This window comes from Anoplopoma fimbria, chromosome 19, assembly GCF_027596085.1.
Source record: "Anoplopoma fimbria isolate UVic2021 breed Golden Eagle Sablefish chromosome 19, Afim_UVic_2022, whole genome shotgun sequence".
NCBI classification, from domain to species: Eukaryota; Metazoa; Chordata; class Actinopteri; order Perciformes; family Anoplopomatidae; genus Anoplopoma; species Anoplopoma fimbria.
This window is the reverse complement of record NC_072467.1, coordinates 25985544-26012965: the sequence shown is the minus strand read 5'-3', so window position 1 is coordinate 26012965 and position 27422 is coordinate 25985544. Positions and strand designations below refer to the sequence as shown.

The 27422-nt window shown below is 38.8% G+C and overlaps 1 protein-coding gene across 2 annotated transcripts; it reads left to right on the top strand.

The window, feature by feature from the left end:
* The first annotated feature begins 930 nt into the window (after window positions 1-930).
* On the top strand, window positions 931-27422 carry asz1 (ankyrin repeat, SAM and basic leucine zipper domain containing 1). Of its 2 annotated transcripts, none has more exons than XM_054620602.1 (13): window positions 931-1139; window positions 2353-2455; window positions 3664-3786; window positions 8451-8562; window positions 14394-14505; window positions 15357-15491; window positions 15669-15787; window positions 17572-17644; window positions 18024-18080; window positions 18734-18846; window positions 22386-22491; window positions 23096-23209; window positions 27048-27422. In XM_054620602.1, the coding sequence occupies exons 1-13, from the start codon at window positions 1047-1049 to the stop codon at window positions 27222-27224; spliced, it is 1437 nt and encodes a 478-aa protein (XP_054476577.1). In that variant the 5' UTR covers window positions 931-1046; the 3' UTR covers window positions 27225-27422. The 2 variants fall into 2 exon arrangements, with proteins under 2 accessions (XP_054476577.1, XP_054476576.1); XM_054620601.1 differs by having other exon boundaries at window positions 15642-15787.

Sequence of the window (27422 nt, the reverse complement as noted above, 5' to 3'; positions counted from 1 at the left end):
AACTAATTTGAACTAAAGGTAAAAAGTAAAAGTATTAGTAATCACGCACACAGAAAATACCTGTGTGGGTGGACTGTAGGTGTTCAAGAACTTCCACAACTTACTTACTTGATTTTAGATTTAAAAAAAAAAGAATTTGTCGGCATAACAATAAGGAATCACCCATCCACTAGTGGCATATATATATATATATATATATATATATGTTTAAATGTTTTATTTAATTAACATGATCCCAAAGACTCACCTGCCATATTTTGATCCTGCTGAAGTTCCCCTCATCCTTTTTCCAGAGTAATCTTTGAACAAACAAAACAAAAGCTTTATAAACGTTAAACAAGAGTCAAACTAACAGAAAAACAAGTGCTAGTTATCTTACTCATAATAATAATGGATTTTGTTTATAATGCACACTTTAAAATGCAATGAAATTCTCTCAATCTATATATATAATAATAATAATATATATTATATATAGCAGGATACATTATTAATAATAATAAAAATTAATTATTATTATTATTAAAATAATAATAATCTTTATTTATATAGCACATTTCATACATATTATTATTATTATTATTAATAATAATAATAATCTTTATTTATATAGCACATTTCATACATATTATTATTATTATTATTAATATTACAATAATAATCTTTATTATATAGCACATTTCATACAGATTATTATTATTATTATTAATAATAATAATAATAATCTTTATTTATATAGCACATTTCATAATATTATTAATTATTATTATTATTATTATAATAATAATAATAATCTTTATTTATATAGCACATTTCATACAGATTATTATTATCTGGCATTTATATTTCAGTTCAGGAAATCGCGGTGATCCATGTCGGGATTTAAGGATGCCGAGCCTTCAAACGTTCACGCATGCGTGGTACAAATCGGGCAGGAATGAGTTCGCACATGCGCAGACCGGATCGGGTACTGGCGCTGTACTTCAACGTGAACTTGGCGTGCTAGCTAGCTAGCTAGCTGCTATACAGGATTAGCTGTTAGCTTCATGGAGAACGCCTTCCCAGCTGGAGACGAAAGCGACGCCAGCAATGACGAGTGGGATATCGGGTGTTTGGATGAAAAGTCTCCCCTCAACAAGGTAAATATATAAAAAACGCGCTTTATTGTATCGTTTCTGACTCTGGTTTATGATATTAGGAGCTAGCGGCCACACCGCTATAGCTGCTTACGAGCTAGCATGTGGCTAACACGTGGTAAGCTAGCTTCAGTTTCCCTTTTCTAGGCAGCAAAGACAAAAAAAGTAAAGTAGTTTATACACATGTATGAAGTAAATGGTCTTCTATTATTATTATTATTATTATTATTATTAATAATAATCTTTAATATAGCACATTTCATACAGATTATTATTATTATTAATAATAATAATTATTATATATTATTTAATAATAATAATCTTTATTTATATAGCACATTTCATACAATTATTATTATTATTATTAATTAATTAATAATAATTTATTTATATAGCACATTTCATACAGATTATTATTATTAATAATAATAATAATAATTATTATTATTAATAATAATAATAATCTTTATTTATATAGCACATTTCATACAGATTAATTATTATTATTAATAATAATAATAATCTTTATTTATATAGCACATTTCATACATATTATTATTATTATTATTATTATAATAATAATAATCTTTATTTTATAGCACATTTTACATATTATTTATTTAATAATAATAATAATAATTTATTTATATAGCACATTTCATACAGATTATTATTATTATTATTAATAATATTATTATTATTTAATTAATAATAATAATAATCTTTATTTATATAGCACATTTCATACAGATTATTATTATTATTAATAATTATAATTATTATTATAATAATAATAATAATCTTTATTTATATAGCACATTTCATACAGATTATTATTAATATTAATAATAATGATAATCTTTATTTATATAGCTCATTTCATAATAATAATAATTATTAATAATAATAATAATCATCTTTATTTATATAGCACATTTCATACAGACTAAGTAGCTCAAAGTGCTGTACATTTGAAAAATATTAAAAGTAAAAGATAAAAATAGATAAATAAATAAATAAAAATTTGTAACAGAATAACAAGTTTCTACAGAGCAAGAACAAGTTTGTATTGGTACAAATCCAATATTTTGGGGAAATACTGCTCATTAAGTATCATTAAGTATTGCTGTTTCCTTACACATGCAAGTGTCAGTTTCCATATGTTGGGAGTTATTTGTTTTTGTGAATTCATGTTGATCTTTCCCCTTTGTCACAGGATTGGGACGATGCTGTACCAAACGCACAAGATAACGTGTCATTGTTGAAAAGAGCCATCAGTAAAGGCGACGTTGGGACCGTTCAACAGCTGTTGGACGATGGCAAGTACTCTCGACGCTTTGCCACTTTGTTTCTTGACTGTGTGGGCATCTATTCCCTTCCGATCAGTCTTTGTATAGCTCTAATGATTCATCCATTGTAGCTTCATAGTTGGCTTTAAATAGCAGTCGAAAGATTTTGTGACTCATGCAAGAACAACTAGTACAATCAGATTAGGTTTTTTTGTGGCATGTACGAACAGATAGTCTGCTTTACTTCACAGGGGCCAAAAGCAATCATGTGACCAGAAACCCTGAAATCTTGATGCTTTAATTGGGATGTATTAGTTTAAAAATGGAAGTAAATTTATGAAAAAAAAACAACTAAGACAAATTGAATACCAAATAAACTCTCTACTCTCCCTATCGTCATCATAGTGAGTTGCTAAATTCCTGAGATATTGTCATTTTTTTCTAGATTTTGTTATTTTATTGGCATATTTCACCACATTTTCCTGGGGACTTTATGCAGGTCTCTGTCGAGTGTCACCCTCAATAGCACCCAACTGTGTAACATCAGATTTTATAGGCTATAATATTCTCTTATATAGTCTTATATCTGTCTGACTGTCTCATGTGCGTGTCTTATATTAGTCAACGACTGCTATGTTTTAGAAATATGTTTTTTTTTTTAGCATTGAATATAAAGTCAAACCAGTACTGGTCTGCTCTGATAATTCTAGGTTGACTTTAATATTAATATTTTAGATTAGGCTGATTTCTAAGTGTTAGATTCATCAGACTTAATTAAACAACTCATGACAAGTTTTTCCACTTAAGTGAGTTTTTAAAATCTGACTTCAGATACTCGTATGAGCAAGCTTTACAGAAAAAAAAAGGTAGGAGAGGTTTAAGATAAGGCCTCATGTTCCTTTGTCTTGTATGTAGTTTGTAGGTGAACATGTTAGATGAGGATATCTGGATAGTTAAATTTGTGGATGGGACAAACTTTCTATTCACAGTTAAAAAAGACAAACGTTTATACAAGAGGCTGGTGGTGATTTCCCACCCGACGTTAACAGTTCTGCCAAAAAGTGATTTATTCAGAATTTTGGAGGGATAGGAAAAACAAAAATGCAAGCAAGGAAGTTCAAATGAAACAGGATCTTTATTTTGTGGATGCATGTTTGTGCGCTGGAGGACATTGGGTACAGATTTACATGTTTTAATCATTTCATTGCTTCTTAATCTGATCCGTTTGGTGTGGACAGGCGTGGATGTGGAGACCAGGCTTGGCTTTGAATGGACTCCTCTGATGTGTGCCGTCAGTGTGGCTAATTACGACCTGGCCAAACTGCTACTGGACAGAGGGGCCAGTGCCAACTTCAGCAAAGGTCAGATTAATGTGGATCACCATGTTTGAAGGGGGAGTTAACTTGTCTAACCAGATCTCGAATGAAAATCCTGAGCTTAAAGATGGCCACCTCCAGAAACGGCTTTTGTTGTCCATTGCTTTTATTTGTTTATAGTTTAATGGCGGGCCACGCTACTTCCACTCTTTCCCCAAATACAATTGGGAAGTTACTAACACTAAACCACAAGCTAAGACATATATTCTAAGAGACATACAATTGGGAAGTTACTAACACTAAACCACAAGCTAAGACATATATTCTAAGAGGACATAAATGTAGTTCACCTAGCCACAAAATGAAAAAACTCACTATGTAGTGAAACTCTATGTAGTTAATACAACTGATTAAGTCAATAAATAAATAAAAGGCCAACCTTAAGAGATATTTCTTTAAATAAATAGGGAAATAAATATAAAACGGATCCTCAAAAATAACAATCGTAAAAACCTGTGAAATGAAACACTCAGTTATGTCAAAAATACAACCCCTATCTCAAGCGCTAGTCTTCACTATTACCCAGGCGGCTACGTCTTTGTCTAAAAAGTGCACCCGATGCTGAACTGTGTTAAACTTGCATTCTCTCTCCTGTCCATCAGGGGGCGACTCCTCTGGTTGTATAGAAGTCTATGAGAAAATGACTCTACTTCTCTCTTGATTTATTCCCTCAGTAAACATTGTAAACATGAGTTTATGGTCTCAATCTCTAGTTTCAAGTCTTCTTCAATACAGCATGATGTTCATTTAGTAAATGATGCTCCATTTAGAGTCAAACAGACCATAAAGCAGGGTATGCTTTAGGGCGGGGCTTACTGTGATTAGCAGGTCGCTACTAAAGCGTGGTCCAGTCTGGGTGTTATCTGTGTTTTCGTCTTTGAACTTTAACCCTTTCACACCCTTTTTTTATTCAGCGCTCAGTTGAACTTGGCTTTACCCTCTGTGTCACTTCTGGTTGCCAAAAACCAAGATGGCGACAACCAAAATGCCAAACTCGAGGCTTCAAAACAGCAGTTCACGAAACCAACGGGTGATGTCATGGCGACCACTTCTTATATACAATCTATGCTATTACCTCAGGACTATGGCATTTGACACTGCACAAATTATGCTATTTCTTTTTGAAACAGAGCAGCTAATATTGGTAGCGAGGGGCAACAAGTTAGCGGACTGCCGAGTGTTTGAATGCCGTCGCTCTGCTCTCTCACACCCTCATGGTGTGTTCAAAGCCCCGCCCCTTTGTAAAACACAGAGTACAAAGGAGAGGAGAGTAACTAGCACGACAGCAAAAATCCAGTAGTGGAGTAGAACTGGTGCACATACATTTGGTAAAAACAGAATTAATTTAAACTCATTCTATTTTTGATTGATGGTTGATATCATTATATACACTTGCAGGCCCCACTGGTCCCTCAACCACCACTTTTAGAAAATAAAACAAACTAGGGCAGATAGTTTGATTAGGCAACACCATTACACTGCTGCCTTCCAGGCTTGATGTCAGACAGCCAAACCTAATCCTCCTGACGGTCCCTGTTGCGTTGGCGTCCAGCTATCCTTTTCCCCGTGGCACCTTTTTCCAATTTCCTCACCTGCTGCAGCCAAAGACTGGGGGACCAATCGGACCCTGTGCACCAATACGCTTCATCTGACATTACTTAATGGCGATGACGCCAAAGAGGAACTCTTGCAGAAACACACCGCCGATCCTTTGAGTTGTTTTTAGTTCATGCACACTGCATCCTTGTCCCAAAGCAAGAGAAATTAAAGGCATCTGTTGGATGGAGGTCAGTCTGGGTAAAGCGTGGGGGGAAGAAGTCTTCCATGTTGAGAGGTCTGCAGTTCTTTACACATAAAACCAGGAATCCTGCTAGAAAAATGCAGTTAGAGATCCACAGAAACATGAAACGTTTTGTAGTTCAGTCATGTCGAATCTGTAGAGGGCAGACAACTACACTCAAGTTTGATTCATTAACACTGAATGATAAGTCTAATGTAGAATCTGAAACTAAATGTTTGTATGCCAAAAACATTTAGAAAATGAGGAATCGTATCACAGATTTGAGTCTCAGATCTCTGATCAGATCAGTACAAAAGGGTAAAGTTAGTTTCTGTTTTTTTGTTATAGCAGCTCGTATATAAGGCCCAAGACTATTTTTTTAATATCGTCCCAAAAATAATTGTAACTTTTCTGAAGTCATTGTTAACCATCAAAAATTCTGTAACTGTTAAATTCTTAAACTTTATCGGCATCTTTAGTTTTTTTTTTTAAATTTTATTTTTGCATAGAAACACACAATTCAAATGATTTGGATTTAAAAGATTGCATTTTTAGGGATATTTTGATTAGTAGTTTTATTGATGTATTATAAGCTGCTTAGAGCTAATGTTAGGAAGTTAAATGTTCATAATTCATCTCTAATTTTAATTGCTGGGAAAACCTCTCCTTCAAACAACTGTATTTATTCAAGTTTCTCACCAAAACTCCATTTTACAAGATTACATTTGAACATTTCATGTTAACGTTATAATTTACCTTGACTAGAGTCTGAACGCATCATAATGTAAATCAATGGAACGTCCGCACATTAGCCGGTAGCAGTGCTGCCTGTGTCGCTAACGTTCTTCCCCTCGATTTCAACATGGATTTGTTGTTTACACTGTAACATTATCAGGGATCAGCGAAGAGAAAGCATAAATGCCGATGTCTTAATGCATACTATTTAACCTAATATTGGACGATTACGATTAGTCAGTAAAACTATATTTTACACCATGATGGTTTAACTGTAATTAAGCTGAAGATGCGTGTCGAACCTTAAGGAGGGATCCTACTGTCTGTAACACCACTACGCTTACCGTTACTTATCGGAGTAAAAGTTAAATAACTATTTCAATAATGTTCATGTCACTGTTGCTGCCGCACAATAAGTTATTTTGAGATCACTGCATTCTTAAATTCCTCAGGGATCCATTAGAAACCGTCCTGCGTCTCCCAGGATCCAAGTTTGGAACCAGAGCACTGGTCATGCTCTTGATATCTGATGTCAATTACTTCTCAGTCCAGAATGTCGAGTTAAACTGTGTGTGTGTGTGTGTGTGTGTGTGTGTGTGTGTGTGTGTGTGTGTGTGTGTGTGTGTGTGTGTGACTGATTTCACATGGTCTCGGCATCTGATGCTCGAGGCAGGTGAAGGAAATAATTAAACAGAGGGGTGACGTGTGGTCACGTCCCGGTGGCGTTCGTGAAAAGCGGTGATGGCTGAGCTGAAGGAATGCACGAGTGATTGATAACGGTCACCGCGCTGCTGTCGCACCGCCGCCTCAACCAACTCTGTGGCCTCAGATTTATTTACTCCACTTCTCTGTAGACGCAAAACCGGGCAGTCTGGTTTACACCCACACACACGTAGTATAAACACACACACACTTGCACACAGATATAGAGCCAAACATGCACAGCCACAGGAACCCACATGCAGATGTAGTGGCCCAGGTATGCAGGAAAACACACACACACGCATGCAGGAAAACACACAAATACACACTGAGATGCTGCGATACCCACGGGATTGGAACTAAACAGGAATGGAGTGCGTTGCCATGGGTCTCCGGTCAGGAAGAGATAAGGAAACTCCTCTGAAGTCACTCGGTCCCATAAAGGACGCCACACTTCCTGATGCCAGATAATCGGCTATCCATCTCCATCACCAGATTCTTTTCTTTTCCTCATTACAGCATGATGTATGACTTCATTGTGTTGAAACAAAGGTACTCCTCTTTCCTCCAATTTGCTTGTTAAATAGTGTATTAAGTGTAACTACGATTACCAATAATGAGGATTGGATACCGTTTTTATATAGATTTTTTTAATTGGACTCAGCTGTCCAATACGGAGATTTGACTCTTTGTCCCTCCTTTTCATACGGACCAACTTGCAATTATGAAATCCAAGTTTCAGTGATGACCTCTAAATTTAAATAGTAAACCACTGTTTTATAATGAACCGGAAAATATTTAAACACCTCTCAAGAGGTTGGGAAAAATTGGGAAAATGTTTTCTTCCTACAGTACCGCAAGTACTGTAAGGGCTCAAGACTAATTGTTTCTAAAAATCCGAAAGGACGCAGTTAACTCTATCAATGTGTGCAGGGGATACACCTTATTTATGCCCTGATAGCACTACACTGTGAACAGCAAATTCGTGTTGAAATCTGCAGGACGAGAGCTAGTTAGCGTTAGCTGCTAGCAGTTGATTGGCTGCACAGTCCCGCTGAGTTGACGGTTAACGTTTACGAGGAGAACAAGTTTCATTATAATGCATAAAAGCTCTATTCAGTAAAAAATAGTATTATAAAATGATTAAATAGTACACCTCGCTTGTTGCTAAAAAATGCAGATTGATTGATCGATGATTGGACGGATGTCATGATATTATTGGTTGATACTAGCTTACGTAAGCACACGTCATATTTTGTTTAATAGAAAGAAAAGATGATTAGATTTTTGGCATAAATTGTTATATAGGTGCACAATAAGACCGAGGATTTGATCTAAAAGGCTTAAAAAGACATTTCATCTCGACGGTAAATATAATTGAATCTTAATATTGTGACGATGCATTTCCTCATTAACGTGTTCTTGTCCACAGATCATTGGACGGTGCTCATGGCCAGCTGCACAGCATCTGCCAGTGAGGACAAAATCGCTCGCTGTGTGGAGATCCTGCTCTCCAGAAATGCCGATCCCAACATGGTGGACAGGTGAGATGGGGGGAAAGATCGGGGGGGGGGGGTGAATGTTTCAGGTCAAAATGTTTATAGGATTTTCAGCACAGTACGCACTGTCACACCCCTATTGATGTAGGCCAAATAAAAACACTCCAGACTTAACTTGAACAGGGGAGAGAAAAGGAAAGAAAAAAAACAGAGGTCCTGGATCAAATTTCCTTTGATGGTTCTCGTTAGCTGCCATGTGGTAGCATTATGCACCGCAGCACTCCATACAGTGTGTATATTTGTGTGTTTTGTTTGGAATGTCCTGTTATGGCATGTGCATGTACAGACGGGTATCAGACAGACAGACAAACAAACAAACAGAGTGAAACGGGCGGGATGGAGGATTTTAAAAGCTTTGGATGCATTCCAGGAAGCATGGTTTTGGTCATTTGTAGGTCAAAGGAGACGAAGGAGTCTGGGTTACAGAACCAGGCTAAATTATGGTAAAATGTCTATTAAAACAGTGGCTACAACAGCATTGTTGTTAAATATTGAAATATATTTGTTTGAATCTGGATGTACAGATATCATTTCTCCACATGTAACAACTAGCAATCAGCTAACCATCAAAACCTATTGAACTTTTGTTCTGGTATGTTTTCACTTCAGTTTCTTTGTTGGCTTGATTGTTTTTGTTTTTTTCTTCTGTTTGTTAGAAGGATTACATTAAAACAACTGGCCTGATTTTCATTAATTGGTGGTTAAGAGCAGATCTGAATCACGGCTCTTAATGTTGTTTCACTTATGGAAACCGCCTTGGAGAAGTTATGTATTGGATTTATTAGATTGTAAAACATATACTGTTGTCTGTCTTGCCTGCAAACACAAGTTAAATATCCAGCAACAATGTCTGTCCATCGCTACTGGCATTAGGAAACAGACTAAAAACAAACAAGATCTGGGGGGAAAACTCCATTTCAGATCAACATGTATCGACACAAAATGTCAGCTTGTTGAATTAGTTATATTTAAAAATTGCTGTTACATTCAGAACAAGACACCGTGCACGTTGTTTGACTGTGGGGTAAAAAACCTGACTTTAAACAACGTGATGAATGTGCAACCTGATTCAACCAACAAAAGAGAGACGCTTCAGAAACACTTCAGAAGACACTGACGTTCCCCAACAACACACCTAAGCAGCCATGTTGACAGGTATCCTAAACTAGAGCTTTCTTTTGCATTTTGATTATTATTTCACTATACAAAATTGGGAATTGTGACTTTAGGATCCATCAGACAGTGCAACGAGCGGATACAAAATCTGGTTCTCTGTTTGGTGCCAAACACGAAAAAATTCCATCTCGTGGAAACGAATGAAGGGAGGTCGTTCTCTGCAGCACTTTTACTGTTACCATCTGTGGAGTTTTGCCGCGTCAAAGGGAGGATGCGGCCCCCCAGTGGCTTTCTTTGTTTAGCCGACCCTAATCCCCTGCCACTCTGTCACTGCCAGTGTGCCTTCACATGCACGACACATCCACGGCCCGAAATCCTCCGGTGACACGCATGGACACGCTGCAGCTTTGGGAAATTGATTGGATCCTTCCCAGACAAAGTATTTGAAGCAAGGTAACAAGACGCAGGAGGATGCGGATGAGAGGAGGAGGAGGAGGAGAGCAAAAAGAGGAGTATGAGGTTCATGTGGGTGCAGAGTGTAAACCTCCTCCTTCTCCTCAGCACGTCTTACGTCTGAATATCAAACCGATGATTAACACCAGCTGCTCGTCCCTCCGCTGTTGTGTAAACCAGCCGTCTCTGTCGTCTCTCACAGTCCTGCAGGAGCACGATGTGGGGTCCATTGCCTCCATGTGTCCCCTTCTTATTTTTTTTTTCACCTTCACTGCACTGATCTGAACATACTTCTCCAGGACGTTTGCGGGGCTTTTATACTTTTACAGATTTTCAGTCTACTTTGAAGCTTCCTCGCAACTTCAAACTTCCAAGAGGAATTGGATCAATCGATTTACTGCATAATTCCAGTTTATACTTCCATTACTTTCTGCTTTGAGATGTGGAAAAGGCCACTTCCTTTGATTATAGGGATATCAATACTCTCTATATTTATGTCTCTCTGCAAAATGTAAAAAAAGTCTTCAAATAGTAATGGAAACACTGAGTCAGGACCAAACACACGCAGCTCTAGACTAAAGCCTTGGAATTTGACTTTGACAAAACAAATAGGACTAGATTTAGACTTTGGGTATAGTGAGATTTATATTACTTGAGATAAGAATGCCTAAAAACTTGGTTTGACTGAAAGCAAAAACTTTAAATTCCCAAGTCTTAACACAGTTTGCGAGACCTGTAGTGAGACGACTTTTAAAGAAAAATGTCCAAGACAGTACTTTGTCTTATGAATGAACAGCAATCAGAAACCTGAAAGAATTGATCTTGTCTTTCAGTTTGCTAATCAAGACTTGTGACTTGAGGAGGACTTGCCCTAAAATACTTTTTTTATACTTCTATTACATAGTTTAGGCAACAGCATCCATGTCAATCAAATATATGCCAATTGGCAATCGGATCGTATATTGTCAATTGTGGGTGATCTTAACTAGCAAAACTCACTTTAAGAATGAATATCTTATAAAACAATCTCTAAAAATCTGTGTCCTACTGTGCATTTAGAGATGTTTCTTCCCTCCGCTGAGCCCCTTCACCAAAACTGCAATGCACTCTACGAGAAGAGAAGTTAACGTTACGGATACAGCTGGAGGTGTTTGAAATGTCATTGTTTTATATTCAAAGCTTTGATTGAGGTTTGAAGCGAGAATAACCATTAATCCCTATTGATCAGGTTATTATTGGACAGTGGTAGTTGCAAAAAACAATAATAAGACATGCTCTCCATTCCTTTTTTGCTTATTAATATTATTCTGTCAGTCAGGCAACATATCTTTTCAAGCTTGCATATAAATGTAGTCATTTTGGAAGCTATTTTTTTTTAGTGTGTTTGCCTTGGCTCTGTGACTCAGGTGGTTCTGGAAGTCACTCTTCTTCCTGCTGCCAGGAACCTTGTTTAATCTGAATTGTCTGCATATCGATCAGCTATCAGTCTGTTTGGGGACAGGCCAAATCTCACAGTCTGAAGGACACACACAACACACAATAGTATGTGCGTGACCTTGGTTCCAGTCTCACATAAAAATCACTCTTGGGAAAATGCAATAGCACATGACATGAAAGCAGAAATGACACTTCCTGTCCCGTTCTCCTGGTTTAAAGAGGAATTGGCTGATGGGTCGGGTGCAATAAACTAATTGTCATACGCGTGCGTCATAGCCATCGGTTCATTTGTTTGACCTCCACATAAAACATTAACTTTTTGGATGTCTTGTAATTCATTAAAAGCATGATGTAGCTGTGCGTTGACGGGAGTTCAGATCCCACGTAAACTCACACCTGTTCGACAAACATCACCTCTGCCCAGGAGCATTGTCAGTGGAAGTTGATTTATCGGCACAAAAGTCAACACTTCTGTTGCCAACACATTAACACAGACACACCAATAAATCTCAACTCAGAATGACAAAGCAAGAAAAAGCACCGCTGTGAATGGGTTTGACTGTAAGGGTCGAGTCATGTGACGAAACAAAGCGTGAGATTTGTCTGCGTCTCGGATTTACAGGACTTGTGAATTATATGATCCAGTTTTTTTAGGGATTCGGTGAATTTGCACAGACATCTGATTATGTGCTATGCTTTAAATGTTACTTTAAAAAAGCATACTTTTTCACAATATTAATGTTGTATAATACTGCAAATACTCTGATTAAAGATCGCCTGCTTCAGTCTCTTTCCTCCTGCCGTCTCACACGCAAATCAAAATTCTTAAAGAGTAACTGCACACTTAGGGGCCGATCACACCGAGCCAAATGAAAACAATGGGGGTAAAAAATGATTCAATGCGGACATTGAACTCTTGCTGTTGCGCTACCGTTAAATGGGAGGAGGAAAGTTATGTGATTGGCCCATTTAATGTGTTTTATTAAGCTATAAACTAAATGATATGACTGTATTGTGATGAAACACATGTCTCATAACAATATATAATATATAATATAATATTGTAGAAGAATGATAAGTAATAAGAGTAATATTCTTCCAATGTTAACTAGAAATATTGATTCCACTGCAACAGAATGCATTTACTTGGATTTAGTGTCAAATCAGTGTTAATTAAAAGACCTGTCAATCAATTTGAGAGTGATAATACATTCACATACTGTGTTTTTTTGGGCAATTCTTTTGTTTACATGTGAATTATGGATTGTCCCTTTTTTTAAATGCCTCCTCTTTCCCTCTCGCTGTGTTGCTCTCTCTCTCTTTCTCTCTTTCACACACAAACAAACATTTTCCTGTTAAAGCTTTTAGTGAAGTGATGAATTGACTGTCTGGATGGGTGTACTTTTCTCAGCCGCCGTGTTTGAGTCAGAGCTGATAAGATACTGAGGCAGCGTAGCAGAGATTATTTATATACAGCCCTCGTTCAGACAGAAGCAAACACATGAAGCCAACAGAGGAGTGACTGTCGTGGAGGAAGGTCAAAGTTGTTAAAACCAGGTCTTTCATTTAACAATCGCTGGCTGGTTGAACAACAAGTTAAACATTTGTCTGTCTGTAATTGCTACAGTAGATTACCCAGCATGTATCTGTAATGAGGTAGTTTTTTTTATAACTACTCCTGCAGCATAATGTACTCTTTCATTATTGATCCATAAAGTTCCAAACAATAGTTGCTTTGTAAATAAATAGCAAAATACTTCACACTTCACTTTCAAAGTGGTTGTTCAACACAGAAGTACTTTTTATGGAGCTCTGCTGTGGAAGAAGTAACACTTAAAGGTACTTTTAGACTCCATATGAATCCATGGTAACTGTTTTAAATCCAAACTATCAACTAGACCCCTTAAGTACGGGACTAGTTTTACCTGAGGACTTCTAGTAATAATGGCGGAGATTGTTTGTGATCTTAATCATGTGCAAATCTTAAAATTCCACCGCTAATTACTTAAGATTTTTTGCAAGCACAGAGGTCATGTGATAATATTAAAACGATGTGAATCGAAACATGGTGATTTGGGGTTGTATATTTAATTTTTTTACATTTTATTTTTAATATTTTAAAAGAACGGAACAGTCCAAAACCCAAAGATATTAAGTTTACCTAGTGAAGACAAAGAAAAGCAACAATTGCAATATCTATAACCACATAATTATGAATTAACCATTCAATTAATAATGTAAGCCTATTATTACTTTTTTAGATTCAAATTAATCAATTGAATTTGCTTTATTTTATTGATTATATTATTTTATTTTACTAAATTATTTTCTTTACCTATGTTATTTCTTAGTCTGTTTTTATCCTTAATCTATTGTACTTTTTATCAGGGTTTAAATTTCAATTTTAGTTTGTCTTGCATTGTTGGGCTTCACTGTTGAGTTTTATGTTTTATTGTTTTACTTTTGTTGCTTTGTCTTTCAAAGCACCTTGTTAACTCTGTTTTTAAAGGTGCTATATAAATAAAGTTATTATTATTAATTATTTCAATTCTACTTGAACCTTTTTAGAGCAACATTTCCAGCCTACAGGTATTACTAGATACTCAAAAATCTAATTGTTTATGATCATCCCTCTAAGTTTATTTTTTTTTTTTTTTTTTTTATTGTCACAGTGAATCAAAGTTAATGGTTACCTATAGTGTGATGTGTGCTGCCCCCTGGTGGTTTCTCTGTACCTTCATCACTGCTCATGTCATGTCTCCATTTTCTTTATTTATCCTCTTCATTCCCTCTCATCTTTATGTGTTCAGGTCTCAAATGACCTGCCTGATGCTGGCAGCCAGAGAAGGCTACAGTAAGGTCATCAACCTGCTGGTCTCCCACGGGGCCGAAATCAACGTCCAGGATGGAAACGGATTCACGGTGCGTCCGCAGTTTGTCGTAGAGCCCTTCAGTCGTAACGCGCAGATCACGCTGTAGCTCTGAAATCACAAAGAAAGGATTTGTCTGATACGTTTCATAACAAAACACTAACTAATTGATGAGCATCTATGATTCATATTGTCAGATACAGATCCCTCTGTTGTTCGTTTATAGCAGCTGGACTACACGTATCCAGACTATTTCTTATTTTTCCACTGTCCCAAAAAGATTTCAACTGCTCTGAAGACTGTAAACCAGCAAACATTCATAGTGTTATCCTTTTACTTTGTTATAGTAATAGTATAGTGTTTTTATTTCTTCATATAAACACACAATTCCAATGATAAGGAAATAAAAGATTGTATTTTTATGGATTAAAACAAATCCTGTCATTAGTAGTTTTAATGATGTATCATAAGCTAAAAATGTCATAATTCATCTCTAATATCTATTTTTATATTATTGTGAAAACATCTCCTTATAACATCTGTATACACTACATTTCATGATAACCTTATAATTTATCAAAATTCTTTGCCCAATTCTCATTTTTACTGAACAGAGCCTGAACGCATCATTATGTAACTGAACTGAACCTCAGCTTGTTAGCCGTTAGCGGTGCTGCTAACGTCACTAGCTCTCCTCCTGTCAGTTTGAACACAGATTGGTTGTCTACAATGTAACATTATCAGAGATCAGAGACTAGAAAAGCATAAATGCCGATGTCCTGATCTCATATTTTGTCAACGCTCGTCAGTAAAACTTTATTTCTCACTGTGATGGTTTACGTTAGTAATCGACAGTGGTCCGTTACACCACTAATGATAAGTCATACTAATGTCCTCCGCCAGGCTTTGTCTGTAGCGGTGCAGTACGGCAGAGAGGAGGCCGTGCTGAAGCTCCTCCAGCTGGGAGCGGACAAAACTTTAAGGACGAAGGATGGAAAGAGCCCTGCCGACCTGGCTGTGACCTTCAAACACACACAGGTACCCGAAGACATTTTATGATGCATTTCAAAACAATGCACATGAGCAATTTGGGTATTTCAAAATGCTATCACAAGGAAATAGTTCTATAAGGCCCATAAAAGTAGTTATCTGTGAGTTGGAGAACATTTCCACTTCTAAATCCCATAGAGTCGTGACGCCAGTGTCTGTCCACAGATGGGCAGGATTCTGGCGTCTTCGTCCCACATCTCTACCGTTCAGGCCTTCAGCTCCATGGAGGAGACCCTCTCAAAGTTCTTCAAGACGAACTCTGATCCCCCACCTTCAAAGGAAAGGTAAGACCACCTCCAGACCTGCATTCAGGGCCTCAGTTATGAAAAAGAATAGATTTAAGCCATTCTTTCTTTGAGATTTTATGTAGATTTATCTCTCTAGCTTTGGAGGCAGTTTTGAAGTTTTGTACTTTCTGACATAAAGACATCACTTTTCCACACAGTCAGAGGAATAAAAGTGTGAACTCACTTTGTGATACAAACCCTGGAATAGTCATTTCAATACTATCTGAAGCCACTTTTTCGTTTTTGACAGCTTGAGTGCATATTCAGGATGCTCATTTCCCGTCACAGCATAGAGACTCACTCACACCTCACTAGAAGGATTTTCTGATTATATATAAACAAAAAAATAGGCCTATATGATAATATTTAAGATAACGCTGAGCCTTGACCTGGGGGTTAATGTTTTATCACATTTTTTTATACAAGAGTGAATTGAAAAGCATCACTTTTGCTTTATCTACTCTTGTGCAGCCTCGCACCACTCACTGCAGCCTGTGTGTGTGTTTGTCGCCCTCTGTTGGACTTTCTGAGAAGCAGCGCCTGTGCAGCAGGTGTTGTTGAACCAATCGTTTCTGTTCAACCAGACATAAACAACAATAAACCTCTGGCATGAGTGTTTAGTCTCTTCAGGCACAGCTGGGACATTTCCATCAGCCAAAAAAAACATTGTATTCAAGCACGTCTGGCACCAGGAATCACAGACTGTCCGCTAATTAGGCTGCATTTCTCTCAATGTACAAAGACTTTCAAACCGCAAGAAACGTTTTCACACACTTTGAACATTGTGAGAAGAGAAGCTCGTGCGTAACGCTCCTTATTTCAACAGTCAAAGTGGAGCTACAGTTACACTTTGATGTGTCTGAACTCAATGACACTTTGGTTGCACCGAAAAGAGACTGCGATGTTTCCTTTTGCCCGACCCTTCTTAAGGGAGGTCGAAGGTTTAATTCAGGAACACAAGGGATGTAGTTCGTTAATCAACACTTCAGAAGGGTTTCGCTGTTGTGAGGTCTATAAACCAAGCCTTACACTTAGAGAATGAACTTCCTTTTCATAATGCTGCTGCTCAGCTTTTGGACACATTTTCATTTTTATAAGTATGCACTACTTAAAGTCTCAATTCATACAGTTAAATCAGTGATGGTGCACCAATACTGGTCCTGCATCTCTTGACGCCTTCAAATCCAAAATCCTGCTGTAAAGTCACAATTGACGTTTATCAGGGAAGCTCCCTTTATTTTCTTGATAATACATTTTGACAAATCTTCTGCTGTGATGACCAATGATGCTTTACCGTCCCAAATTTTTTTATTTCACCTCCGTCCCACATTTTTTTAACCACCTGCACATATTTTTTGCAAGATCCAGATCCAGTTTTTTATTTATAGTCTAAATGAGTGAAAGGAAAACTCTCCTCAGAAGGAAGTAGAATAAGCATATTTCTCACAATCTTGAACTATTATATTTATAGAGTATTTTTGTATAGTATTCTTATTTACATTTTTATGGATTGAATTTTTAGATTCTGAAGAAATCTATTATTAAATACATTACAAAATGTTGATTTTTAATATATATAAAGGATGATTAAAGTAATATTTATAATCTGATTGTGTAATGTGCCTACTTAATTGCCCAGCTCTGGGAAATTAGAACATGAAAACCTATCAACACTGCTGCAGTTTTAGTGCAAATCTAGTCTCAGCTGGATCAAACTTGAGTTCATACTGTGTAAATAGTTTTAAGTCTTTAAGAGTCAAGGTAAACTCTCTGCCCTTCAGTGTGACCAAGCTTGACGACCTCGAGCTCCTCCTCCACGGCCTCGGCCTCGGCTACCTCACTGACATCATGGCTGTAAGTACAACTGCATGCTGGAATACAATTTCCTCAAATATGTATATTTTTATATGCACAGTGCCTTTTTCTTTTTTTCTAATGTGAGAGATTTCTGTTCTCTCACCTCTCTGATGCCAAGATGGTGAGCAGAGATAAGACGCTATCTAACAATACGACACAGTATTAAATCTATGGGTGAGGTACAGCGATCCCAGATGTGTGGAGCACAGCTGCATTATTGGCAGAATGACACTTACATGCTTTGGAACGTGTCATGGGAGGACTGGGTTTGATGGGTGCAGGTAGATTGTTGCCTCATGCAGGCACATCTGTTTCAGCTGCGGTAAGTTTTGATTCGGTAAATTTCTCTCTACGTTCTTTTCCCACACACGGACAGGAAAATGACATCACCTGGAGCTACCTGTTGACCATGGAGAAGGAGGACCTGGAGAAGGTAGAGGATTACTGTAACATCTGTTTGTCTGCCAGCTCCTCTGCTCACTGCCAGGCTTCAGGGTGACCCAGAGAGAGACGAGGGGTAGCTGCTGATGAGTTCTCTAGAAAGAAGAGGGTGGGAGATCAAACTGATAATCTTTTTTGGCAGCATATTCTAGGATCATTCGTCTGATTCTATTTCTGTAAAGTTGGAGAGTCCTTAAATCTGTCCAAAGCGGTAACTATACGTTATGAAGCCTCAAGTTTGGCGAATTCCCCGTCGCCAACTTTGCTTTTTTGCATCGATGAACATAAATTACCATATTTGGTAACGTAGAGACGCCGTATACGTCTCTGGTAGTCGCAGCGACCTGTCAATCACATTAGCCCCGCCCTAAAGCATCCCCTGCTTTATGGTCTATTTGACTCTAAATGGATCATCATTTACTAAATGAACATCATGCTGTATTGAAGAAGACTTGAAACTAGAGATTGAGACCATAAACTCATGTTTACAATGTTTACTGAGGGAATAAATCAAGAGAGAAGTAGAGTCATTTTCTCATAGACTTCCAGCTGAAGAATTCAGGTAAATGTGTCATAAACATACAAGAAAAGAGATTTAAATGAACAAAAAGACTAATAGCTTTTTTCCTCCTTTTTGTTTGTCAGGTTGGTATCACAGACCCGGAGGACCAGCAGAAGGTGCTGAGTGCTGTGCAGCAGATGCACCTGGACAAAGTGGACTTGGACACAATCAGCCTGCCAGAACCCGCAGACAGCGGGTAGAGTACCACATCTTATCATCAATCAAACTCAGCAGTACTCAACACAAGAGTGTCTCAGATCGTTAACGGGGAAACTGTGAGTTAGTTTGAGCTAGTGGTGTAACGGGTCGTTGTCAGTCCGTGAGGCGTTACGATCCCCCATCAAGGTTCGACAAGCATGTGAACCGCAGATTAATTACACAGTTCATTCATAGTGTGAGATAAAGTTTTTACTGAAGATCGTTGTCTGTTCAGAGGAGGTTCTATTCAGTAACATTATGATGCGTTCAGGCTCTGCTCAGTGAAAAGGAGCATTGGGTGAAGGGTATGAAGGATATGTTTTCAAACCTACATAAATTACAGAGGGAATAATGACATGTTTAATTTTTTCTCACACAATTTCTCAGCAGCTTATAAAACATAATTAAAACTACTCATGACAAGATGTTTTTATCAATACAAAATATTCATAATAACAAATAATGAGGTGTTTTTATGAAAATATTCACTATAGATTACTGCAACAAAGTAAAAGAACAAACATTTGAATTTTTGGTGGTTTAGCCTGATTGTAGTTTTTTAAAAAAGTGTTCTGTGGCCTTTTATAACAGCTGCTATAGCAAAACAAAGACCTGTATCAGCCAATATCCATTATCGATGATCAGCAGTTAAAAAGCATAATCAAGGATCTTTAAATGTTACAGTTGCTCCCTTTTTGACTCAAAACCATGATGCGATTCCAACAGCACGTTTATGATCCGTTGCACACCTAGATTGAGCACCACATTACTTTTTAGGAAGTCAGTTTAATGAGATTAAAACAACTAATTATCTGATCAGAGGCTTACTTTTCTACACTTTCTTCCTTTCCCCATCTACAGTACAGTTCAAACATCACAGAAAAAAAATCATTGTAGCTGGTTGTGTCTGACAGACAATTTTTCAAAAGGTGTTTGAGAGTCTTTACAGTATTTGAAAATCCTAAATTCAGTCTGCTAGAAGTAAGATAGATATAAGCTGTCAGCTGCAACAAAAAAAAGGAAAGTATTCCACAAACACTCAGCGCGAAGACAAAAACAAAGATGACTATAGTAGCAGAAAAATTTAAACACTTGTCAGCCACACACCTTAAACCCTCCCCCACATCCAGCCCTCCTCCATCTCCCCGTAATGCTCCATCTGTCCTCCTCCACTGGAAGTCGTCCATCACCTCCATGAGCATCTCACCGTCCGTACTCCGTAGCCGAGCCCCACCGGGCCGGGTCTTAATGGTTTAAGCGGAGCCGTAATGATTTGTAAGGTGAGAGGCGATGGGAGGGTTGCATTGAGCAAAGCCTTCGCACCGCTACCCCGGCACTTCATGAATCCTCAGGTGAGATGCAACCGACCTCGCCTGCCGGATGAGAGACGCTCCAATAGAGAGAGACGGGAAGGTTAATGAGAGGGATGGATGGTTCTGTCAGAGCAAAAACCTCCTGAACAGCTCCTTCAGTATTAAACATTGTAGAAAATGAGTCTTAAAACATGTCAGTGACCTGTGGAGAAAAAATGAAGGTGTGGAGTAATCAAATGTAGCCAGAAATATATTTATTGACACTTATAATGAACTGGGATGTGCAGAAACGGAAACGTATGTTCATTCATTGTTCAAATGCCACTAAGCAGCAATTCAACACTGCATTTTTTTCCTGAATCTAAGAGCACGGAAATCCCAAAAAGCCTGTTGGTGAATCTCAAACGCTAAAGACGTAGCCTTTCTGGTCGGTTACCCGAGGGGACTTCTGAATCAGCAGACTGGCCTAATAGGGGGCAGCTTTCAGGGGTCGCAAAAGCAGTTATCAGGATTGCTGCAGGAGTTTTGGGAGGTCATGAAGAAGGACATCAGATACCTCAGGAAGTGGCCTTGACTGGGGATATTTTGGGAGTTGGAAAGGGGCAACTTAGGAGCTCCTGAATCCAACTGACAGGCAACCTGTGGCAGAGAGGAGGATTATCCCTTCGATCTCTGCAGAGGTAGTGAAACATCTACACAGAGAGTATCTGGAGATCGCTGATGACTTTGGTAGATTCTAGGAGATCAAGTCCACCGAAGGCACATCAGAAAATTAGTTTCTTTTGTAAAGTGTGTAGTGAAAGTAAATGTCCATCGCCCTCCTCTCAGTTGCTGCCACTGAGCAAGGCATTCTCTGCTGGAACAGAGCAGGTATTTCCCCGTATGAAAAGACAAAAACAATGCTCACAACAAGGTGGCATCCTCCACGAGCATTCCTCCACATCACATAACGTCCTCCGAACCCCTTCAGCAATCTTCCCACCAGGGGCCCATCATCACTCTCTGCTGCCTAGATAAACTAACAGCAGGCAGAAGGGAGGTGAGGGTGCAGCTCTGGCTGACTGACACTGTTTACTCGCCGCTCTGACAGAGTGTGAGGAGGGCCGGAGCGGCTGGCTGCCCGGTCGCCTCACCGAGGGAAGAGTACCATTAAGAGAAGAGCTATCAATATCCCAGCGGACCAGAGGATGAGTATAAATAACTATCATTTAAGGTGGATGTTGTGCAGAGAGGGATGACAGTCTGGGGGGGAGAGGGAGAGGCCACCTGCTCAGTTTTCTGTAGTTTGGTGAGGTGGTCTCCGGGGGAATAAGGGAGAATGTTCACACCGAGTTTGGTCCGAGCGATCAATCTGTCTGCGCTGTCATCGTTGGGCATCTTCAGCAGGCTTTGCCTTGTTTTCTTTAACGTGGACGTCTTCTCTGGGTCTTCTCTTCTCTGTTTTCTGTACGCCGAAAAAAAGAGCGTGTGTGGCCTGTCAGATGACATCGCAATTATGTGCCTGAACAGTCCTTTAGTTATGGTAAATTGTGTGCATTTGAAATTGTAATCACAATTTGAAAAAACTGTAATTCCTGAATTTTAGTTGCATTAACAAAAAATGTAGTGTAATTTATAATTAACAATAGTAATAATCAGATGCTTTAAACAAAAAATTGTTGAAAAAATACAAAACATTCATGGATGAGATCTCTTAAATGTAGATAGAAAAAAAGCTGAGAAGATAAGATTATATTAAAACAGTTTTGACTAGGAAATAAAACGTAACAAGTTCAGTGTCTTTTGTGATTTAATCTATCAATAGTTTAGTATGAGATGTCCGAAAGTTCCCAGAGCCCAAGGTGACACCGTCAAATAACTTGTTTTGCACAAAAAAAAATCTTAAAACCAACCAAGGGCCAATCATATGAAACAAAAAGCTGCAAATCCTAATATTTAAAAAGCTAAAACCCTGAAAGCTTCTGACATATTTTTCATGATAAATGCCTTAAATCATAAATCAAATATCAAAATGGGTGATATATTTTTCTGTTCAGCAGCTAAGCGACTAGTCATCTAACTTTCAGCACTACAACAACACAAACGTTCAGACAGCATGTAATGAGAAATATGAAAATCGTATGCGTGCAAATATTTTCTTAAAAAGTATACATATAAAAATGGTTATTGTATTCATATTGTTTGTTAACTCTAACCTTGTCAATGTGTTGCTCATGTTTTGCAGGAGTGAGGATCTGCATAACTTCCTGATCAGCGTGAGGCACCAGTGCTGCTACCTGACGGAGACGATCCAGGACGTCATCGGACGTTTTCCCCGCCAAGCCTCTCAGGTCTGTCTGCTTTAAGGTTAACCAGTCAGGTTCATACTAGCCAGCTGACGGGTAAAAAAGGAGAATGAGTTAGTTTATAAAGAAGTTTTCATCTTGACTTAAGGAGCTTACAATGAAGGCGTGTTGATGTAATATAGTTAAACTGTTTCAGAGGACACAACATGTAAAATGGGAATAATTCATGGAGGGGTTAAACCTTTTTAAAACAAGCATAACTGATAGTACCAAAAAAAGATTTGTCAATCACTGTGTAGCCCCGCCCTAAAGCATCCCCTGCTTTATGGTCTGTTTGACTCTAAATGGAGCATCATTTACTAAATGAACATCATGCTGTATTGAAGAAGACTTGAAACTAGAGATTGAGACCATAAACTCATGTTTACAATGTTTACTGAGGGAATAAATCAAGAGAGAAGTAGAGTCATTTTCTCATAGACTTCTATACAACCAGAGGAGTCGCCCCCTGATGGACAGTAGAGAGAATGCAAGTTTTAAGACATGAAGCATTGACTTCACACAGCAGAACTGGAGGTCTCTCTTGATTCTTTGTTACCAGCTTTATATCTTCCTACTAGACCTTTTGTCTCTCTGGTCCTCCGTGTAGCTCGTCTTCTCACTGGACCCAAAGAGGGAGGCCCAGGCCGTCTGCAACCAGCTGGTGGTCCAGACCAAAGACCTGCAGAAGGAAGTCGCCTGCCTCCGCAATCTGCTATGCCAGGTCAACACACACACACACACACACACACACACACACACACACACACACACACACACACACACACACACATTCACACACACACACACACACACACAACACACACACACACACACACACACACACATACACACACACACTGAGCTACTTTCCTTAATTTTAAAGCCGACATCTGTGATCTTATTGTACTTAATAAATTGCTGGAATTGTTGTAAAAAGCACAAAACACATCACAACCTTTTGTGTTTCCAAGCGCTGCAATGAAACAAAAATGATAGTGTCTGTCCGATATATAAAGTTCAGGATAGACAGCCAAAACAAGCTTCTTCTACATTTACTACAGTGATGTCACCAGCTGTTTTCTGAAAAGTCCTGCTGATCAAACACATCCATCTACATTTTTTTGTTACACTTTTGAGCTTTCCCCTTACTACTAAGGAATAAACGCAACAGGACACTGTGTGTGTGTGTGTGTGTGTGTGTGTGTGTGTGTGTGTGTGTGTGTGTGTGTGTGTGTGTGTGTGTGTGTGTGTGTGTGTGTGTGTGTGTGTGTGTGTGTGTGTGTGTGTGAGTTAGATGTTTCTGCATATGAATTCTGGCGAGCTCCAACAGGTATGTGTGGGAGTGCTTGCATGTGTGCACCTGACTCTGTGTGTGTGTCTTTGTGTGTGTGTGTGTGTGTGTGTGTGTTTGCATTCGTATTCCAAGAGGAGAGAGTCGTTTCTGACAGGGCAGAATCCTCACAGCCCATAAGTCAGCACCGCTGTGACATCGACCTGTCAGCACACAGACGATGAGGCGGAGGGATGAGGGGGCTGATGGGAAGGCGAGGGTTGAGGGTGGTGGTGTTGGGGGTGGGGGGGGGGGCGGAGAGGACGCAGGTTGGCGGGGTGAGGGAGTTTAAGAGGCGAGAATCGGGAGAGGCGGGGGCACGTACGGGGTAGCAGCAGATGGAGGTGTGTTGATAGTGTAGGTAGATGTGTGTGTGTGTGTGTGTGTGTGTTGGGGGGGGTTCCCTCGGTTGTGTCAGACAAGAATCTGACGGCCAACGGCGCACATTTGGACCCACTGGCTCTCAGCCCGAGGACCATAAACACACAAAATATAACCTCATCTATGGAATACAGACACACACACACACACACACACACACACACACACACACACACACACACACACACGCTCTTAAACCACACATCACTGTCTCTGCTGGAGCCCTCACTACACAACCTGGGACACACACGCTTAGAAAAGAAACTAAAGAGAGAGAAACAAGTTTAAAAATAAACTTCTAAACCTAAAACATCGATGTGAATGAGGACGGTGCTCGTCACTGCCATCTAGTGACGACTTTGATAAATGTGTGATGCAGAGTAGACTGAGTAGGAATATGAAATGAAATGGTAAAGCAGCAGTGTGCGTTAAGAAAACTGACTTTTTAATCAGGAAGTTCCACATGAACCGGCCTCCAGCACGAATTTTGCTGATCATAAATTCATTTTCACTATATTGAATGTGTAAACTCGGAATGCCAGAAGAAACGTGTAGTTTGGAAAGATAGAAGAGCATGACTGGAGTCAAAGTTTGTAGTTAAAGCTGCACTTTTTGAAATTACATTGAACTTGATTTGCTAGGTAGAGATTCTTTGCTGTCATGCGTGGGAATACATTAATAAGTGGCTTCATTTAGACTTATAGTGTTCCGCTGGGTGCCATCGGAAGTTTGAATATGACACTTGGGGAATCAGCTGAAAGAAGTTGTAATCGGTAATTGTGTTACTACTACAGGGAATGTTAATATCTGCTTGGTGTGTAAATAGCTAATGTAAACAAACAAACGTTACCTTAACATGCAGTATTACTTCTCCTTGTACTGACACATTCCCCTTCCTCATGAAATTTTGTTCTGTATTTCCTGAACGTTTTGAAACCTTTGTTTACGTCCGTGTTCACCAACTAGCAGCCATCCCTACCTGGCTTTGCATTGCTGCATACCAGCATAAAAAAAGCAGCTCCATAGCTCTCCAAAATGTCATAAACTCACCTTTTTACAGATTGTTGTTGGAAACAGTCATTGAACCAAATATAAGTTGTAAGTGATGACTTGGATGATGTAGTTTTAAAACCCTTGATCTTCTGTGTGAGCGTTCAGAGTTGGTAGTCTGACTGTGACCGACCTGCCAGGTGTGAACACGCTGGTTTCCTCCATGCAGGACTCCTGAGGCTCAGTTAATGCAACAGTGCAAACTGTAATTACCCCAAAAAGCCCTGATCACAAACAAATGACCCACAAAGCTGTTGAGCTTTTGAAATGATGACTTTTCTATTCCAGTGGGTGGGCGGCTTCTCATCTAGAACAGTTTTGAATTCCAGACGTTTCACCACTCACCAACATGACTGTTTGGTGGAGGCTTATGACAACGAGGCACTAAATATAGTTCATTTATACTTCTATGTTTTTTATTATTTTCCCTCTTTTGTGTCATTTTAAACCTTTTAGCAGATGCTAACAGTGACACGGAGGAGGCTGTCCTCATCCAGCATTCATAGCTATACCTACGGAAAAATAAATGCGCTGTAATTTGGAGGAATCCCACAAAATCGTTTCTTATGTTACCCACGTGATCATGAATGAGAAAGTACAAAGAATGCATAAACACACACAGGGAGGGCAGGAGTTTGCGGTAGATGGGTCCAACGAAAACGAGAAGCCAATGTCCTAAATCTAACCTTTCCTGTGAAGACGGAAGTTTATTTTGAAAAGTCTGTATTCATGTAATGAGCGGATATCGATGAATGTTGCTAGCTTTCGTAGGAAACTCCACGCATAATGAGGAGCAACATTTTTTGTAAAATATCATCCAAACAGTCCACGTATCTTGGTCCTGTCACATTTTTCTCTCTGTAGTCTGGATTTTCACTGCAATACACAAGTCAAGTCTAGCTAGAAGTCGAGAGAACTCAAAAATCCCTTTTGCGCAGAATAACAGTTATAATGCCATAAATCATAAAAAAGAAAAGAAAACAAGTTAAATATCTTTGATGATTTAGTTTAAAACATTTGGAGATTTTAATGAGACATGTAGAATAAAATGTTTTTGAAATATCACAAATTAAAGCTTTGTTTTTGTAGTTTTTTCTGACGATAGGGTTTGTCGCTTATGATGTGTTTAAAGACCGTCGGAAAGATGAAAATCTGAAGCTTTTTACAGCTTCTGACTATGATTAATGGTGTAGTTTTGGCAATTGTGTTAAAAAAACCCAAAAACATGCTTTTAAATCCTGCCGGCAGGTTTTGGGGTTCAGAGGTTAAAAGATTGTCTTTTGATTTGGTATCCATGCTGCATTCATGCACCGTGGGAATAACGCCCTCCTGGCATTTACAATGAGAATATCCTTGTTGGTATTTTCAGGAAGTTGGAAGAAATCTTGGTTGATTGCCAAACTTTGATTTTCCAAAAGTCATCTTCACATCAGAGTTATTCGGTGACTCGACAGTTTGAGAACGACGTTTTTACTCCGTGACCGAGACCCGGCTCGATTGAATCCTTGAGGATTTGTCATAGGAAGTTTGTGTGACTCAGGTTTTTTGCGAGTCACGCTGTGGTTGTCTCAACTGGACCGGACATGCCCCGTGTGATTCCAAATCCTAACTGAGCTGATATTTCCCACCCAGTCTGACCAGTTAACTGTCATAATCCAGACTGGATTATGTTTAAATGACCCGTCTACTTCCTGCATGAGGTCACATCACTATGACCATAGGACTCCGTGTGCTTTTTCTCATGTGAACCTCTCCCCCTCCTCCCCTCCTCCTCCTCCTCCTCCTCCTCCTCCCTCAGATGGACGAGGCCGGAGATTGCTGCCAGCTTCCTAAACCTGGTTCCCACGGTAACCGGAGGATGCGGTTGACTCTGACCAGGGTCGCACTGAGCGCGCTCGGAGCCACCTTCCTCCTGCTCCTCTACAAAGCTGCCGGTGGGAAGGTTCACCTGCAGATGTACAGGAGCGTGTGTTAGTCAGTTAATGAGCTCATCAGAATATCTTTGTGTTTTTGATGATGGTAGGTGATTAATTAGATTATGGAAGGACTGATATGTTTTACGATGAAGTTTGACAAGACGGCCATTTTTTTCTTTTCTTGCTGTAACAGTTTTGATTCGCTGTTTGCTCCGTCTTGTCTTAGAGTTTAGTTCGGAATACTTTTTTTTATGTTT

Coding starts and splice junctions, on each gene's coding strand:
- asz1 (XM_054620601.1), top strand. CDS start 1,047: ATGGAGAACGCCTTCCCAGCTGGAGACGAAAGCGACGCCAGCAATGAC. Junction 3,787..8,450: donor CAGTGCCAACTTCAGCAAAG/GTCAGATTAATG, acceptor TCTTGTCCACAG/ATCATTGGACGGTGCTCATG. Junction 23,210..27,047: donor TCCGCAATCTGCTATGCCAG/GTCAACACACAC, acceptor CTCCTCCCTCAG/ATGGACGAGGCCGGAGATTG.